At 33.1% G+C, this 18,837-nt stretch overlaps 1 protein-coding gene across 1 annotated transcript; it reads right to left on the minus strand.

Annotated features, from left to right (window-relative positions):
• Positions 1-17,032: 17,032 nt before the first annotated feature.
• On the minus strand, positions 17,033-17,599 carry LOC139874459 (uncharacterized). Its single transcript, XM_071861890.1, has one exon. It carries the CDS (start codon positions 17,597-17,599, stop codon positions 17,033-17,035), a length of 567 nt encoding a protein of 188 aa, XP_071717991.1.
• Positions 17,600-18,837: the final 1,238 nt, after the last annotated feature.

Raw genomic sequence — 18,837 nt, forward strand, 5'->3', positions numbered from 1 at the left:
CGGAAAAATATTCTACGGCGATTAGGTAATCTCTAAAATCTTAGAGATTTTTTATCCCAGTTCTAACCGTAAATTAGATGAATAGAAATGATAGAAGGAAGAATAGATACCCTGACAAGAATTGTGCGTAAGGTACAAGCTAGACTTGTTTTACCAACAACATCAATAGTACCCTTAGCCTCACCAGCACAGTCAGTACTGTCAACATCGCCTCTAACATCACAAGCTCTGCCAGATCAAGAAAGCACCGTGGACATCATTACGAGACAACAACGAGTATATTGTATCAATGAGTTATGAAGTAATAACTCAATTCCTCTAAAGAATTTATATGTATATCTTATATATATATATATATATAAATTTTAAAACCATCATAAATCTTTTCGTACTAAGCTATTATGTATGAATTGAAAAAGGGTAAATATTACTCAGTTAATTCATATTACTAATATGATATAAGGTACATCTTTCGTTAACAACTTAGCCATCGTTAACTACAATCTCTGTTTCAAATTAATAAATTCCATTCCTAACAAACCAAGTGTATTATTCAATTACATAATTGATTTTACATTTTCATTTTCGATGTACTCGAAACTTTCCAGAAAATATCATCTGTACCTTGTAAGGTTCACAAAGATTCCACAAGCATCAACATCCTTCACCGAGAAATAAGAATAAATAATGAAGTATCGATTACATTAGCGAAATACTCCGCAAAGATTATGTAATCTTTAATGTTTTAGAGATTAATCATTTCTAAGTCAAGTCGAAAATCAAATGAGCTTAATATGATATTAACTCATTAAATCTGTATTAGATTTGAAAAAAAATATACATACATATATTTTCATAAAGACGGTAATAAAAATTCTTTTGTACAAAGTATTAATTGTGAAATCTTTAACGGGTAGGTACTACTCGAGAAATATTTAAGTTCACAATTAATATGTTACACTGTACATTCTTCAATTTTGATTCAAAAATCATTAACTATACTCACTATCTTCACAATGATACACAATCATTTCATTCAAATTCAATCACATATTCTGATATCGATGGATCAGAATCCAAGCCATAACTCTGAACCGGTGACATCATTCTTAGATCTCTACATCTTTCAAAGCTATACTTTGACTTCAAAACTATGCAAGATCCTTTAGCATTGTTTTTACCAAAAATAACCTTGCAATTCCTTTTCAAAGTATCCAGTATTATCAACCATTCAACCAGTCAACGACGACCTTTCAGACTTGTAATTTTGGCATATACGTTTTCGTTACTGGGGAACCTTTTATGTTCCACCACATTAGCAGTAAATTTACCAACAACTTCATTGATCCTTGACCTTCCAAAAAATCCTTATACTCATTGAAACTGTATCATGTAATCATCCACATCTTGTAACGGCAATTGTCATACCAACTATCTAGAATTAGCAATCAGTATTTTGAAATCTTGTAGCACGTCTACGCCAACAGTTATATGTGTACATATAACGTCTACCTCCTGGAATTACATACTTCGAATGTGAAGTTTCTGAAAAACACCCCAAACTACGAAACTAGTTCTCCGAATTTTGGAAAAATGTTGATGAAGCAGCAAAAACTGTAAACGACCTTAACAGTCAAAAGTTTGATGACAAAGAATAGTATGGTGGTAAAGCTGAGAAAAAGAGAAGGTTTGGAATTGAAAAACGGATTGAGCAGACCATGAAAGAGGCTGTGGACAAATCACAAAGACTAAATCTACCTTCAAAGAATCCAAATGATTCAGAGTCTGCTGAAATCATTAGCGAATACTTTGCTCCTTACTCTAAAACCTTTACGGACAATATTCTTCATCATCATCTTATCTTAAATATTCTAAGATATCATCGTATCTCCCATTATAAATATCCTCCATATTTCTGAAGATATTTTTCGAAACCATTCATATCTGAAATCATTACCTCTTCGCGCTATCTGTGTTACATCATAAAAGAAACTATTTTAGTTTCTAAAATCTGAAAAATTCGAAAAAATGGATGTTTTGAAGTAATGTTGGGAACTGAAGCATGAGTTAGTATAATATAATGACACTTGATCAACGTGATTATATTATAGTAAGTCATGTTGAGTTTCTAATGGAATGTGACAAAGGTTCATAGATCACACCCTCATCATGAACCATGTTACATAACTTTTTCATTCTATTTAACCTCTAAACATATCAAGAAAATATTTTTTTTGATGATTCGGTTTTTTTCGAGGTATTCTGGTAATTTGACAAGTCAGATTGTGATATTACCGTTTCTTTCTTAGAATATTAATTATGTTCATTCCGAAATTCATACTTACGAATTCTGGACCATTATTCGCTTGACTTAAAGTCAGGAAGAGAAAACGAAAGCATGAAGCTCTGAAATATAATTGAAAATATAAAGCCCGAAAACAACCCCGAAATTACAAACCGTGTATATCAATGCGTATAGCAATATAAAGACACGAGAGAATGAAAAACAATATAACCCAAGGTAATAGTAGAAGAAAATAACCTCATCTGGTGGCAGATGAAAAAGAAGAATGAATGATATGATAGCCAAGAAAATATCAAGAATCAGAACTGAATGAAGCATTTTTACAAATCTTTTGTAAGTATGAAATAAGGAAGAAGATTATAGGAGCGGTGAAAATAAATGAAACGGAAGAGGTCAATTTATAGCAAAATATCAGACATAGCAATCAAGGCAGATTACGCATTTAATCAAAGGAAATCCTAATTTCCTTAAATTCCGAAGAATCAAATCGTATTTAAATTATGAAGATTTTCTATTCCTTAAATTCCGAAAATCAATCGTTACTACGTCAAGAGATAAGACGAATCTCTATTCTCCATTTCACTCTATTACGATAACTTCCCTCATACGCTTCGAGTAATTGGATTTTTTGTATCCATATTATTTAACGGTGATAAAAATTCTATTTATCAACACATATTCGTCATGAAAACATTTTTATTGTTAGCCATGACGACCTCACTCAAATTTCGGGACAAAATTTCTTTAACGGGGAGGTACTGTGATGACCCAGAAATTTCTGACCAAATTTAAACTTAATCTTTAACGTTTCCGACACGATAAGCAAAGTCTATGAAGTTGAATCCTAAAATTCATGAACTATTCAAATACCCTTCGATTGTTCTCAACGATTCGCGAACAAATATATGTAAATAGATACATATATATACTATAACTTGAAAACGTAACAAAGTGTTATGAAAACGATACTGTGCATTAACCTTATTGGTTTGATTATCTGATTGATATATTTAACTACGGAGTTAAAAGATTATGCCAAACGATTGAATTAAAAGATATTTATTGCGTCCCTTAAAGATTCTGATATTATTACGAGTCTCTGTTGTGAGGTCCACGTTGATTTGGGAAATCGTTCATTTTTAACGATATTCGAAATAAATGGTAAAGTGTTTGTTTAAATAACGTAATTTGGAGACATACAATAATAAGGAATATTAACAGTTGGAATTAGATATACGAATAATTTGTGATATGTATTTTAAAACGTATATATTAATATTGAAAATATATAAAATATAATATTAAACTGGTCATAAAACGAATTGTTATTATATATATATATATATATATATATATATATATATATATATATATATATATTAACAAATAGCAAGATAATGATTTATAGAAGTAAATGACTAAAATACTCAAAAGTTTAAGATATACTTTGAGTGGTATAGTTTAGGGATAATTTAAGGCTATATTTTGACAAAGGTACGTGACATGAAACGTAAAATGCAAGTTTTCTAAGCGTACGAAAATGCGTTCGAGAAACCGGAAGCGGGACATAAGTCGAGTAATGACGTAGGACTTATCGGAACAAAAATTACAAGTAAACTATGCACGTGAATTTAATATAATATATAATTAATTATTTAAATTAAATATATTATATATATTATATAAAAATATGTCGACAAGCTAAAAAGTTAAAAAATTGTGAGCTGGATTTTGGGGTCATGCTATCGCATGAGAAATAGGCATAAAACCCATGCGATCGCATGGGGTCTGAAATCTGGCCACATCTATAAATTCGATCATTTTTCTGATTTATGATGCATTCTTCACTTCTATCTATCTCATACTCCCTCTATATTATTATTATTATTATTATTATTATTATTATTATTATTATTATTATTATTATTATTATTATTATTATTAAGATTAATATTATTATTATTAATATTATTATTATTAATCTTATTATTATTATTAGTATTTTTAGATATCGTTATTATTAGTATTATACATAAAATACTACGACGAGGTTATGAATGTGTCACTTTCAAAATGGGTTTCGAGCGGGATAGAGCTAAGGAAATTATGGGTTATAGCTATGAAGGTTATGGGTAATATTCGTGGGTAATATTCGCAAGTCAAACCTAGTGTTTATCATCTCCGTTACGTCTACGTACTTTCCTACAATATTGAATCTCAATATTGATACGTAAGCACTCATATTTTATCTTTTATATATTAATTGTGTATCCATGTCTAGTGCTCGAGTATATATATTTATGCATGCTTGTATGCTAAATTTTGTCGTTAAACAGTTATGATGAATCACGAAGTAAATACATATATTACTGATAAAAGGTATATTATATGCATGTTTTTGGAAAGCTGGCGAAAAACCAGTAAATTTTCATTTAGAAATCGCGTAATTTCGGTGAACGAATTAAAAGATATGATCAACTGAATTATGATTAACATTAATTGAAATTGCTTTTGAATCTGCAATTAATATTTAAACCACTTGTTTTTAAGATTGATAAATTGGATTTTTAAATATTACCAACCGAGTAAATGAATCCTTATATAAGGCACGTCTCGTTTTGTTAAACTATTGTCAAAATTGACTTTTTAAAATGACTTTGGATAACTATTGTATGTCGATCTCGAGCATTAGGATTGTGATACACTATGACCTGACCTAGCTTGATAGACATTTATTGACCAACATATGTTCTCTAGGTTGAGATCTACGGTTATTTGGTAATCCGAGTTTCGATCACATTTTGGTGAACGACTTTATATGTTGCTAAGGTGAGTTTCATTGATCCCTTTTTAATTGCTTTTGCAATATATATTTTTAGGCTGAGAATACATGCACTTTATTTTAAACGCAATGGATACAAGTACATACTAAATTCTACACTGAGTTTGAACCGAAAATCCCTTAGCTTTGGTAACTGTTAACTGCCAGTTATAAGAACTGGTGGGCGCGAGTAGTAGTATATGGATCCATAGGGCTTGATATCCCCGTCCGAGCTAGAGCACTAGCCTTTTAACGGACGTATGCTATTTGAGAAGCGTACACGTTGGTTTGCGTGTATTATTAAGATGATTATACAAAGGGTACAAGTTATATATACGTTAAGTTTAGTTACCAGGGTGCTCAATTTCGTAGAATATTTTGATAAACATTTCTGGATTGAACAACTGAAATCTTGTGATCCACCTTTATATATAGATTATGCGCAACATTAAAACTATGAACTCACCAACCTTTATGTTAACACTTGTTAGCATGTTTATTCTCAGGTTCCCTAGAAGTCTTCCGCTGTTTGCTTATATGTTAGACAAGCTATGTGCATGGAGTCATACATGGCATATTTTTCAAGGAAACGTTGCATTCACCAGATCATCACCATGTATCTTATTTTGACTGCATTGTCAACGGAAGTATTATTGTAAATAATTATATTACGGTGATTGTCTATATGTATAAATCATCAGATGTCGAAAACCTTTGATTTAAATATTCATTTATGGTGTGCCTTTTCAAAAGAATGCAATGTTTACAAAACGTATCATATAGAGGTCAAATACCTCGCAATGAAATCGATGAATGACGTGTTCGTCCAAGTGGATTTAGAGCGATCATCACACTCCTCTTCCGGTTCCTCCTCTTCCGGTTCCTCTTCGGGAATTTGTGAATCTTCCCAAAATATATTCGACTCTTCATTATTATTAGGTGGATCAATGGGATTTGTACTAGAGGTAGACATCTATCACACAATATCAAACACGTTAAGAGATTAATATATCACATAATATTTACATGTTAATAATATATAGTTTCCAACAAAAAAAATGTTAAGCAATCGTTTTTGAAGAAAAACACGGTCGAAGTCCAGACTCACTAATGCATCCTAACAAACTTGGTAAGACACACTAATGTAATTTTCTGGTTCTCTAAGACCAACGCTCGGATACCAACTGAAATGTCCCGTTCATATTGATTATAAACGTTCCATATTAATTGATTTCGTCGCGAGGTTTTGACCTCTATATGAGACGTTTTTCAAAGACTGCATTCATTTTTAAAACAACCATAACCTTTATTTTATCTATAAAGGTTTAAAAAAGCATTACGTAGATTATCAAATAATGATAATCTAAAATATACCGTTTACACACGACCATTACATAATGGTTTACAATAAGAATATATTACATCAAAAATAAGTTTCTTGAATGCAGTTTTTACATAATATCATACAAGCATGGAATCCAAATCTTGTTCTTATTTTAGTATGCAACAGCGGAAGCTCTTAATAATCGCCTGATAATAAACATGCTTAAAATGTCAACAAAAATGTTGGTGAGTTATAGGTTTAACCTATATATTATCAAATCATAATAATAGACCACAAGATTTCATATTTCAATATACATCCCATACATAGAGATAAAAATCATTCATATGGTGAACACCTGGTAACCGACATTAACAAGATGCATATAAGAATATCCCCTATCATTCCAGTAAATCCTTCGGACATGATAAAAACAACATCGAAGTACTAAAGCATCCGGTACTTTGGATGGGGTTCGTTATTCCCAATAGATCTATCTTTAGGATTCGCGTCAATTAGTAGATCGGTTTACTAATTCTTAGGCTACCAAGCAAAAGGGGCATATTCGGCTTCGATCATTCACCCATATAATGTATTTTCATTTACTTGTGTCTATTTCGTAAAACATTTATAAAACTGCATGTATTCTCATCCCAAAATATTAGTTTTTAAAAGTGGGACTATAACTCACTTTCACAGATTTTTACTTCGTCGGGAAGTAAGACTTGGCCACTGGTCGATTCACGAACCTATAACAAATATGTACATATATATCAAAGTATGTTCAAAATATATTTACAATATTTTTAATACGTTTTACTGTTTTAAATTTATTAAGTCAGCTGTCCTCGTTAGTAACATACAACTAGTTGTCCACAGTTAGATGTATAGAAATAAATCGATATATATTATCTTGAATCAATCCACGTCGAAGTGTATACACGTCTCAGGCTAGATCACAACTCAAAGTATATATATTTTTGGAATCAACCTCAACCCTGTATAGCTAACTCCAACATTACTGCATATAGAGTGTCTATGGTTGTTCCAAATAATATATATACGTGGGTCGATATGATATGTCAAAATATTTGCATACGTGTCTATGGTATCCAAAGATTACCCTAGAATACATGTTTAATACAATATAAGTTAGCTAGGATATGATTTTTATAGAATTGTTACAATATTTCCCGTAGCTACAACAATCAAAAAATATCCAATCTTGTTTTACCCATAACTTCTTCGTATTAATTCCGATTTGAGTGAATCAAATTGCTATGGTTTCATATTGAACTCTATTTTATGAATCTAAACATAAAAAGTATAGGTTTATAGTCGGAAAAATAAGTTACAAGTCTTTTTTGTAAAGGTAGTCATTTCAGTCGAAAGAACGACGTCTAGATGACCATTTTGGAAAACATACTTCCACTTTGAGTTTAACCATGATTTTTGAATATAGTTTCATGTTCATAAGAAAAATCATTTTCCCAGAAGAACTTTTAAATCAAAGTTTATCATAGTTTTTAATTAACTAACCCAAAACAGCCCGCGGTGTTACTACGACGGCGTATATCCGGTTTTAAGGTGTTTTTCGTGTTTTCTGGTTTTAAATCATTAAGTTAGCATATCATATAGATATAGAACATGTGTTTAGTTGATTTTAAAAGTCAAGTTAGAAGGGTTAACTTTTGTTTGCGAACACGTTTAGAATTAACTAAACTATGTTCTAGTGATTACATGTTCAAATCTTCGAATAAGATAGTTTTATATGTATGAATCGAATGATGTTATGAACATCATTACTACCTCAAGTTTAGTAGGTAAACCTACTGGAAGTGACAAGAAATTATCTAGCTTCAAAGGATCTTGGATGGCTTGAAAGTTCTTGAAGTAGAATCATGACACGAAAACAAGTTCAAGTAAGATTATCACTCGAATTAAGATAGTTATAGTTATAGAAATTGAATCAAAGTTTGTATATGAGTATTACCTTGATTTAGAATGATATCGTACTGTAAACAACAAGGATTTCTTGAGGTTGGATGATCACTTTACAAGATTGGAAGTGAGCTGGTAAACTTGGAAGTATTCTTGATTTTATGAAACTAGAACTTGTAGAATTTATGAAGAACACTTAGAACTTGAAGATGGAACTTGAGAGAGATCAATTAGATGAAGAAAATTGAAGAATTAAAGTGTTTGTAGGTGTTTTTAGTCGTTGGTATATGGATTAGATATAAAGGATATGTAATTTTGTTTTCATGTAAATAAGTCATGAATGATTACTCATATTTTTGTAATTTTATGAGATATTTCATGCTAGTTGCCAAATGATGGTTTCCACATATGTTAGGTGACTCACATGGGCTGCTAAGAGCTGATCATTGGAGTGTATATACTAATAGTACATACATCTAAAAGCTGTGTATTGTACGAGTACGAATACAGGTGCATACGAGTAGAATTGCTGATGAAACTGAACGAGGATGTAATTGTAAGCATTTTTGTTAAATAGAAGTATTTTGATAAGTGTCTTGAAGTCTTTCAAAAGTGTATGAATACATATTAAAACACTACATGTATATACATTTTAACTGAGTCGTTAAGTCATCGTTAGTCGTTACATGTAAATGTTGATTTGAAACATTTAAGTTAACGATCATGTTAAATGTTGTTAACCCAATATTTATTATATCTAAAGAGATATTAAATTGTTACATTATCATGATATTATGATATATATAATATATCTTAGTATGATATATATACAGTTAAATGTCGTTACAACGATAATCGTTACATATATGTCTCGTTTCGAAATCATTAAGTTAGTAGTCTTATTTTTACATATGTAGTTCATTGTTAATACACTTAATGATATATTTACTTATCATTTAACATAATTGACCAAGTATATCAATATCTTAATATGATTCATATGTACTTAGTAAGACGTTGATATAACGATAATCGTTATATATATATATCGTTTTCGAGTTTCTTAAATTCAATAGTCTCATTTTTATGTATATAACTCATTGTTAAAATACCTAATGAGATACTTACTTATCATAATATCATGTTAACTATATATATAATCATATATATGTCATCATATAGTTTTTACAAGTTTTAACATTCGTGAATCACCGGTCAACTTGGGTGGTCAATTGTCTATATGAAACCTATTTAAATTAATCAAGTCTTAACAAGTTTGATTGCTTAACATGTTGAAAACACTTAATCATGTAAATAATAATTTCATTTAATATATATAAACATGGAAAAGCTCGGGTCACTACAATATCCTCTGCAGAAGGAATATTGATTTGTGGTTCTTCTTGAACACATTTTTTTACCTCATTATCAGCTGATTTTCTTTTTCGAGGATTTTTATCTTTGAAACTAATTTGTCTTCCACGTTTCAGACGTGACAAAAGATTCATGAGTGACATTATTGCCAGCTTTTGGAATTTCAATTATTGCTAGAGCATTTACTGCTGATATATATGATTTAATCACTCTTTTTGCATCTGTAAATGCATCGGTTAATTTATTCGCAAGTTCTTGCATATGCATTATTTTTTTGAATTTTTGTTTCGCATTCTTTTGTGCGAATATAAAGATACCTTAATTGATGTTCACATTATGAAACATCATTTTATTTATTTTATTTTTCATTTCTCCCCTAATCTAGGGAGCAATTTTTCATTAAAATGACAATCAACAAAAACGTGCTGTAAAAACATCACCCATCATGGATTTAATGTATCTTATGATTGAAAATGTTTTATATCCAACATATATTTCAATCCTTCTTTGAGGAACCATTTGTTGTGGTGGTGCAATTAAAAATACACTGCACAACCAAATGTTCTAAGATGAAAAATATTTGGCTCTCGACAAAAATTAAGTTGGTAATTGAGAATATTTATGACTTGCACTTGGTTTAATGCGAATTAATATCTCATCATGTAAATTTACATGTCCCCATATAAATATTGAGAGTTTTGTACTCATTACCAATTGTCTAGTTATTAGCTGCAAGCGTTTATCTATTGATTCAGCTAAACCAATTTTGTGTATGCGCATGAGCAACTGGATGTTCAACAACAATCCATGTAGACATATAATAATCATTAAATGCTTGAGATGTTAACTCACCCGCATTATCAAGTCTCATCCTTTTAATGGTGTAATCAGAATAATGTGTTCTCAATTTAATAATTTGTGCAAGAAACTTTGCAAATGCCATATTACGGCTTGATAACACACAAACATGAGACCATCCGCTAGATGCGTCTATTAGAACCATGAAATATCAAAATGATCCACATGATGGATGAATTGGTCCATATATATAATAAGAAACATTGGTGATTCTTTCTCAATATTCTTTTCATTAATCACCATATGTGCTTTTCATTAATCACCATATGTGCTTTTCTTAATCATCATATGTGCTTTTTCATTAATCACCATATGCGCTTTTCATCATATATCTTTTTCACCATATGCGCTTTTAATCATATGCGCTACGCTTTTAATCATATGCGCGGCGCTTTTCATCATATGTACTTTTTATCATATGCGCTTTTAATCATATGCACTTTTTATCATATTCGCTTTTAATCATATGCGCTTTTTATCATATGCGCTTTTAATCATATGCGCTGCGCTTTTTATCATATGCGCTTTTCATCATATGCGCTTTTTATCATATGCGCTTTTAATCATATGCGTTGCGCTTCTCATCATATGCGCTTTTCGGTACTACATAGGTATTTCTCATTTTCGGTTATCATTGACTGATAATCATATCCATTATGATATATATCAGAGAAACTTAACAAATTTCTCTTTGATTTGGGAGAAAACAAAGCATTGTTTATCAGAAAATTCGTACCATTTGGTAATATGATTTTTTTTTCGTTCCTTATATCAAGTTTGCAAGACCTAATATAGTATTTATAATTCCTTCATTTGATTTAAATTAATGAAATATTTTTTAGATTTGATCATAGTGTGTATGTTACCACTATCTGCAATACATATGTCTTTACCATTTAATTACTTTTGTATTTCAGCAGAATTCATACTAATACTTCAAATAAGATAAGCAAAGAATGAGTTATATTTCAGCAAGATAATCAAATTATATTACCTGCAAACAAGTTACAATCTGAAGTACATAAAAGATAACACTTAATAAACATATGCGTTATGGTTTAAAACCATTTATTTATGAGTGATACATAACAAGCTAGACATATTAGAAAATTCAAACCATTCAAGTCTCAAGGTAGCTCAGGGTTTATTTAATCAAGATTTTTTCAAAAGATTTACTCTCGTTTCCTTTTCCGATTTTTTTTTACGTCGTGACTTATTTTGCCTAAGAATTGAGTAGGACTCGGGCATTGAACATCGTCGACAATAACAGTCTTTATCGGAAGATATTATTATTATTATTTATTATTATTTTTCAACGTTTGGAACGTAGTTTAACTAGACGGCTCATCTTCACAACCATTACAAAAGCTAAATTATTAGTGGGACCAAAAATAATACGAGTACTCCTTTTATGCGCGTGCTTATAATACGGAGTAATAAGGGTGATAATAATCATAGTGGGAAAGCGTGTTTGATTGACTGACTTTAAATCATTATATATTCACGTCTGGGCACACAAATTAATTTGGTGACTTTTATTTAGCCTTTATAATAGGTTTTTTTTTTAATTGGCCATGTGTACACTAAAAACAAAACTCATTATCACTTTGGGAACAGGTATCTCCATAGAGCCTCAAGTACTCTGCAGCCCCACTCAAATGAACACATAAAAATACAACACACAACACTCTCCTCTCATCCCTACCAACTCCGTCCATTCCGCCATCATGACTGCCATCCCTACTTTCTTCAGAGGCTGAGTTTTTCATGCGTTTTTTTCTTTTCTATTTCTCTCACACAACGACAGTCGATGGTGGTTGACGGTGTCTTCAGTTGCCAACGGTGGTCGTTGGCTTCTGTTTCTTAGCCGGATATTTTATTTTTATTTAGAAAAGATAACGATTTAGAGAACGTACAATATTTATAGCACAATGAACAAGTGCTAAAGTTAGCATATTAGAAATGGTGGTTGTGGTTGTGGTTGGCCTATGCTTTTGTATACTCTGTATCAGTTGTTAAAAGGTACAACACCTTTTGTACAATGTACAAAGTGTCTATATGTATAGATTTTGAAAGAGAGAGAAAAACTCATGATAGAGAATTGATAAAAAGATGAACGATTGATGTGATTTGATTGTGTGATATGATAATTGTAGACAAGCTAAAATGGTAAGGCCTATTTTTTTTATACCATTTTCGAACCTTTATTTTATTTTTATTTTTTTTTTGAAAGAGAAAATGGTGTTGTGTGGTTTAGTGAAGAAGATGATGAAAATTCCAAAGGTGCCGTATGTTAATGGCGGTAGGGAAGAGTATGAGGGTAGCGGTAGCATCCTTTGGAGCTGGAACGGTGTATATTTCAACTGTGAGGTATAGCTACTCCGGTAGTGATATGACGGTGTATAAATAAATGTAAGTAACCATAAATAGATGGTTTTATAACATAAATATAAATGTTAGATAACATAAATGTAAATGTTAGATACATAAATAAATGTTAGATATCATAAATGTAAATGTTAGTATACATAAATAATTGTTAGATATCATAAATGTAAATATTAGTATACATAAATAAATGTTAGATATCATAAATGTAATTCAGGCGGTATAACCGACCATATATAACTTAAATAACATAAATATAAATGTTAGTGGAGTTAATAAAAGTTAGATTACAGAAATATAAATCAGGCGGTATAACCCACCATATATAACTTAAATAACATAAATATAAATGTTAGTAGTCCAAAATTTGATATGTTCGAGTCTGAAATTTATTAATAATTTCATACCTTGATTAGTGACTCGTGATCGTTTGAGGTATCCTTTGATTACACTAAGCTCTTCGTGCTGATAACGTGTTATGATTTAGGAGTTTATAATTACCCTTGGCTTATTTACTAATTAGAGACTTATATGTATAAGTAAGAAAAGAGAGAGTTTATATATATGTGAAATATATTCAAGAGTGCATTATTTGCTTTTTTTTGAAAAGCAGAATTAATTATTATTAATAAAGGAGTTACAGGGCCCTAAATATATCTATACAATATTGAAACGGAAATACAATTATAGGAGGCTATTATATTACAAGTAAACCAAACGAAGACCATAAAAACTAAAGAGGGAATAAGAACTTGAAGAAACAAGCCGGAATAGAGAGGATAACAGTGACGGTCTAGCGCCAACAATGTTACACAAACTATCCCGATTAATCAAACCCTCAATAGAAGAAATGGAATCTGTGGCTGCATATGGTAGTAGTCGGAAGATTAGCCAATCCCAACACGGTGTGTGGTATCCGCGACAAAGAAGGAGGGGTTGATGAGCCATTGGTGCCACTCGATTGTTTTCTTTTTGTAAGATCTTTTGGAAATCCAGCTAAAACTTTGTGTTTGTATTTCAGATAAGATCGAGGCCGGGGACCACGTTTTTTTGGAGAAAACTTTCAAATTCCTATGTTTCCAGATTATGTAGCATGTAATCCATTTGGTTGCTTGCCAAATTGGGGATCCGGGGATGTTGTGAGCGAATGGCTGATTGTTGATGATGGCTTCGTTAAGATTGGATATTAGAGAAACATATTGGGCCCACCAATCAAGAACAAGTTTCCATAAAAGTGCCGAATTGGGGCACGAACACAGGATATGTTCGGTGGTTTCAACTTCCAATTCGCACAAAGGGCATAAAGTGGAATCGAGATCAATACCCCTTTTGTCTATTTCAAATCTGACCGGGATCTTGTTTTGTATGGCTCTCCATATAAAGATATATACTTTTTGCGGTAGGAGTTTGTTACGGGGCGTTGACAAGCTTAACGCGTTATTACCAAACCGAAGGGAGTTGATCAGAGATGCCAAGGACTTGGTAGTGAATATCCCTGTGGAGTCTAAATTGTATTTCCAGGAATCCTGTTTATCGGATAACGAAACAGAAGATACTATGCTATTTAATTCTGTGATTTCATTTGTGGCCCGACTAGTTGGGTCCCTTGTCCAGCTCTAGTTACCGTAAGAAAGTCCATTGCGGTGTGTAATTCTTTCAGCGATCGAGGCATCTTTGTTTGTTTCAAGCATGTATAATCTGTGGAAAAGTGTGCTAAATCGTTCAGAGCCGAACCAAATGTCATTCCAAAATTTGATAGAAACACCATTCCCGAGACATTTTGTGATGGAGGAAGAGAATGAGGCGCCCGTGCTATCCGCTATTTTTCCAGCTTTAATGATTTCTTTCCAAACCGTGCGACCTGAAATATTCCTGCAAGAAACGTTAGATTCCAACCCCCCTCCCCCCCATAAATACTAGTAATAATTTTAACCCAAAGTGCGTTTTTCTCGTTTTTGAAGCGCCACCACCATTTACATAGTAGTGAGATGTTTTGCTGAAGAGTGAACCCACATTTAACCCTCCTTTATCATAAGGTAGTAAAATTTGATCCCATTTTATCCAATTAATTTTATTTTCTGTTGAAGACCCACCCCAGAAAAATTTGCGTCTTTTAGATTCAAGGAGTTTAAGGATGGAAAAAGATGCATGGAAGAGGGAGAAATAATATAGTGGTATGCTACTTAGAATAGATTTAATGAGGGTAAGTCATCCTCCGAACGAGATTGCTTTGGCCGCCCAGTCGGAAAGTCGTTTATCAAACTTTTCCACAATTGGTTGCCAAGAGGAAGGGTGGGATGAAGGCACACCAATGGGAAGACCAAGGTATGTGAAGGGGAAAGTACCGGAGGAACAATTAATATAATTGGCCATTTCTTCTATTTCTTGGGGAGGAATTCCGATACCATAGAGTTTGCTTTTTTGAAAATTGACTTTGAGTCCAGAAATTTTCTCAAAGCATTTGAGGAGTTTGGAAATGTGTTTGGCATTTCTTTTACTCCATTCCCCGAAAAAGATTGTGTCATCGGCGTATTGAAGGTGGGTGACGCAAATGTTGTCATTGCCAACATTGATTCCACGAAGATGACCACTAGATAAGGCCCGTTTAGTGAGTATGTTAAGGCCTTCAGCAACAATAATGAACAGGAAAGGCGAGATTGGGTCCCCTTGGCGAATACCTCTTTCGGGGAAGAATTCGACCGTAGGAGAACCATTGATTAAAATGGAGATAGATGAGGAGGAAAGACATGCACGAATGAAACTGATCCATTTAGGACCAAATCCCATGTAATGCATGGTGCTAAATAGGAAATCCCATTCGATGCAGTCAAAAGCTTTTTCGAAATCGACTTTGAAGATCAAACCTTTGCGTTTTTTACGTTTAAGTTCATATATAATTTCGTTTGCAATTAACACGCTATCTAAGATGTTACGACCTTTGAGGAAAGCGGTTTGCTCCGCCCCAATGACCTTGTGGATGACTTTGGCGAGGCGGTTGGACAGGATTTTGGTTAGAATTTTATAATAACTCCCTATTAGGCAAATAGGGCGATATTCATTTAGGCCGATTGGGTTAGATTTTTTGGGTATTAAGGTGAAGAAGGATGCATTACAACCTTTGAAAATTTCGGAATTGGACCAGAACCAATGTAGTGCTGTGATAAGGTCGTGTTTTATAAGATCCCAATATTTTTTGAAGAATTTCATGTTGAAACCGTCGGGACCAGGTGCTTTCGAGCAATCGCAGTCGTGAATAGCATCCCTGATTTCGTTTTCAAGGAATTCGGATTCTAAAAAGAGGTTGTCTTGCGAGGAGATATAATCTAGGTGAGGTGCATTATCAAGAGGACAGTGGTTGTTAAGATTACTGGATTTAAAGAGATTTTTGTAATGAAGATAGGTTTCGTGTTTAATGATGTTTGGATCTTCAATCCAAGTTCCGTTAATCGATAAACCATGAAGATTGTTTTTGCTGTTGCGTTTTTTAATAAAGTTATGAAAATATTTCGAGTTTTCGTCTCCTTCGAGGGCCCATTTAATTCTTGACTTTTGTTTTAACATGTTTGTTTTCTTTTTTTCTTTTTCGAGATGTGAGAATTTATCTTCAAGCCATTTGTTTTTCTCGGATTTGGATAGAGGTCTAGATTCAGCTAGGGCTTCCCATTTGTTAATATTATTTAAATGATCTAGAATTTGAGAATCAAGGTTATCGAGTTGAGCACTATGTTTCTTAAGTTCAGATTTGACGTTTTTAAGCTTATTACGGAAGATACAGTCAGGACGGGTTCCATTTATAGGTAATGACCAGGCTCGAGTGATGATCGAGTCAGCGTCTTTAAGATCAAGCCAAGTGTTAAAGACACGGATAGGTTTGGGACCGGAGTTGAAGTATGTGTTCCTAAGGAGTATGGGGCAGTGGTCGGAGAGATCACGATCGAGGGTTTTAGATGAAATGTTTGGCCATATTTTTAAAATGTCATCAGATACGAGGAATCTATCTAGTTTACTGAATTTCATTCCTTTAATGCATATTCTGGTGAATTTTTTTTCCGCCAAGTGGGATGTCTATTAGTCCAAAGTTGTTAATGAAGTTATTAAAGTTAGTGGCCCATTGTTGATTAAACTCACAGTTCATGCGTTCGGAAGCTTTCCTGACTTCGTTGAAGTCACCGAAAATGATGAAAGGGATCGTGAGAGAGTTTACGAGAGAGGATAACTCAGACCAAAGTCTTAGCTTTTTGGACGAGGAATGTGGGCCGTAGACATTTATGAAAGCATTCTTAGCATCATAACCCACCCAAGAACCGCAAATTGCAAGGAAAAATTCACCTTCAATAGCGTGATCGAAGGTGAAAGTATTACAGTCCCATATTGTGATGATTCCGCCCGATGCACCAACCGAGTCTTTTTGGACAAATTTGAAGTCGGGGTTTCCCCAGAATGATTCGATGATGTTGTCTTGCGTTTGTTCACTTTTAGTTTCTTGAAGTCCAAGTATTGTCGGTTTTTCTTTGTTGTAAATTCGTTTAAGCCATGTAATTTTACCCATTTGCCCAAGTCCCCGAATGTTAAGAAATATCGTACACATTATAATATGATAATAAAAAAATGAAAGAAAAGGAGTGAGATTACCGAGAGTTCCATTGGATACCAATGTTGTTTCCAAAATCATTAGTGTCCATGCTTTTGTCAATTGAGGAACTCGATGAATTTTTGTTGTAGCATCGTCCTGGAATAGTGACAGAAACACGGTTGTGCCCAGAAGTGTTATCCTCGTTTATTGATGGTGTTTTGCTACGTTTTGAGAGTTATGAGAATCGTAATTTTTGACCGCTTCTTGCTAGGTGTTTGATGTAGAGCATGTTTGATCTAGGTCGGGTTTTCGGATTAGGGAGTGGGACATCGGTAGATATGCGAGACGAGTTGTTGGCCTTCAATATGTCATCTTTAACACTTCTCTTAAATGGATGTTCTTTCTCTTTAGGGATCAATTTGGGTTTAAAACCAGAGATGAGCTTTTGTTTGGTTTTGGGTTTATTCTTGGTGATGTGGAGAAGGTCATCGAGATTGAAAGGGTCGGAAGATGTGGTATCGGTGTTGGATTGAGGTGCGTCGGGCATAAGGTTTATAGGGGATATAGGGTGAGGTTGTAAAGGTGATTGAATGACATTTGGATTTGTATCAGATATGGGAATGTTAATGTTAATTGTCTCTTGTTCGTCCGAAAGTAGAGAAGAATTGATGGTTGGGCTTGGGCTTGTGGAATGTAAAAGGGGATTATTGGGCTGTGGGGTTAGATCAGTGGGGTTGGGCCCAATTATTGGGTTTACGGTTTGTTGGGCAGCAGAAACATCCGAATTAAATGGTTGGGCAGGAGGGGGAGTGGGTAAGGGTGATGTAGGCGTATGAGCATTGGGAAGGGGAGAGGGTTCTGAGTTCGATGTTTCTGAGTTATCATCATTAAGTTTATACTCGTTATTATGCTCGGAATTCGTATGAGTTGAGCCGTTGCAGGATTTATTACCCTCATTAATATTAAAACTTTTGGTTTCCATGCGTTTGGTGGAGTGGGAAGCCGAGGAGTTTTCCGGTGTATTATTGACGGAATTATGATCGGGGATGTTGCCGGAGTTAAAAGTGTCCTGAACTTTTTGTGGATGTCTGTTAGCTGGATTATCATCATTCGAGTCATCGTCGTCCATATTGGATTCTTCATCCGAAACCAGGTCATCATTATCCGATTCATTACACGAAATAAGATCATAGGATGAATCTTCATGACAATTAAACATGGAAAAATTTTGAACTTCCTTGACATATACAACC

This window comes from Rutidosis leptorrhynchoides, chromosome 11, assembly GCF_046630445.1.
Source record: "Rutidosis leptorrhynchoides isolate AG116_Rl617_1_P2 chromosome 11, CSIRO_AGI_Rlap_v1, whole genome shotgun sequence".
Taxonomy (NCBI): Eukaryota; Viridiplantae; Streptophyta; class Magnoliopsida; order Asterales; family Asteraceae; genus Rutidosis; species Rutidosis leptorrhynchoides.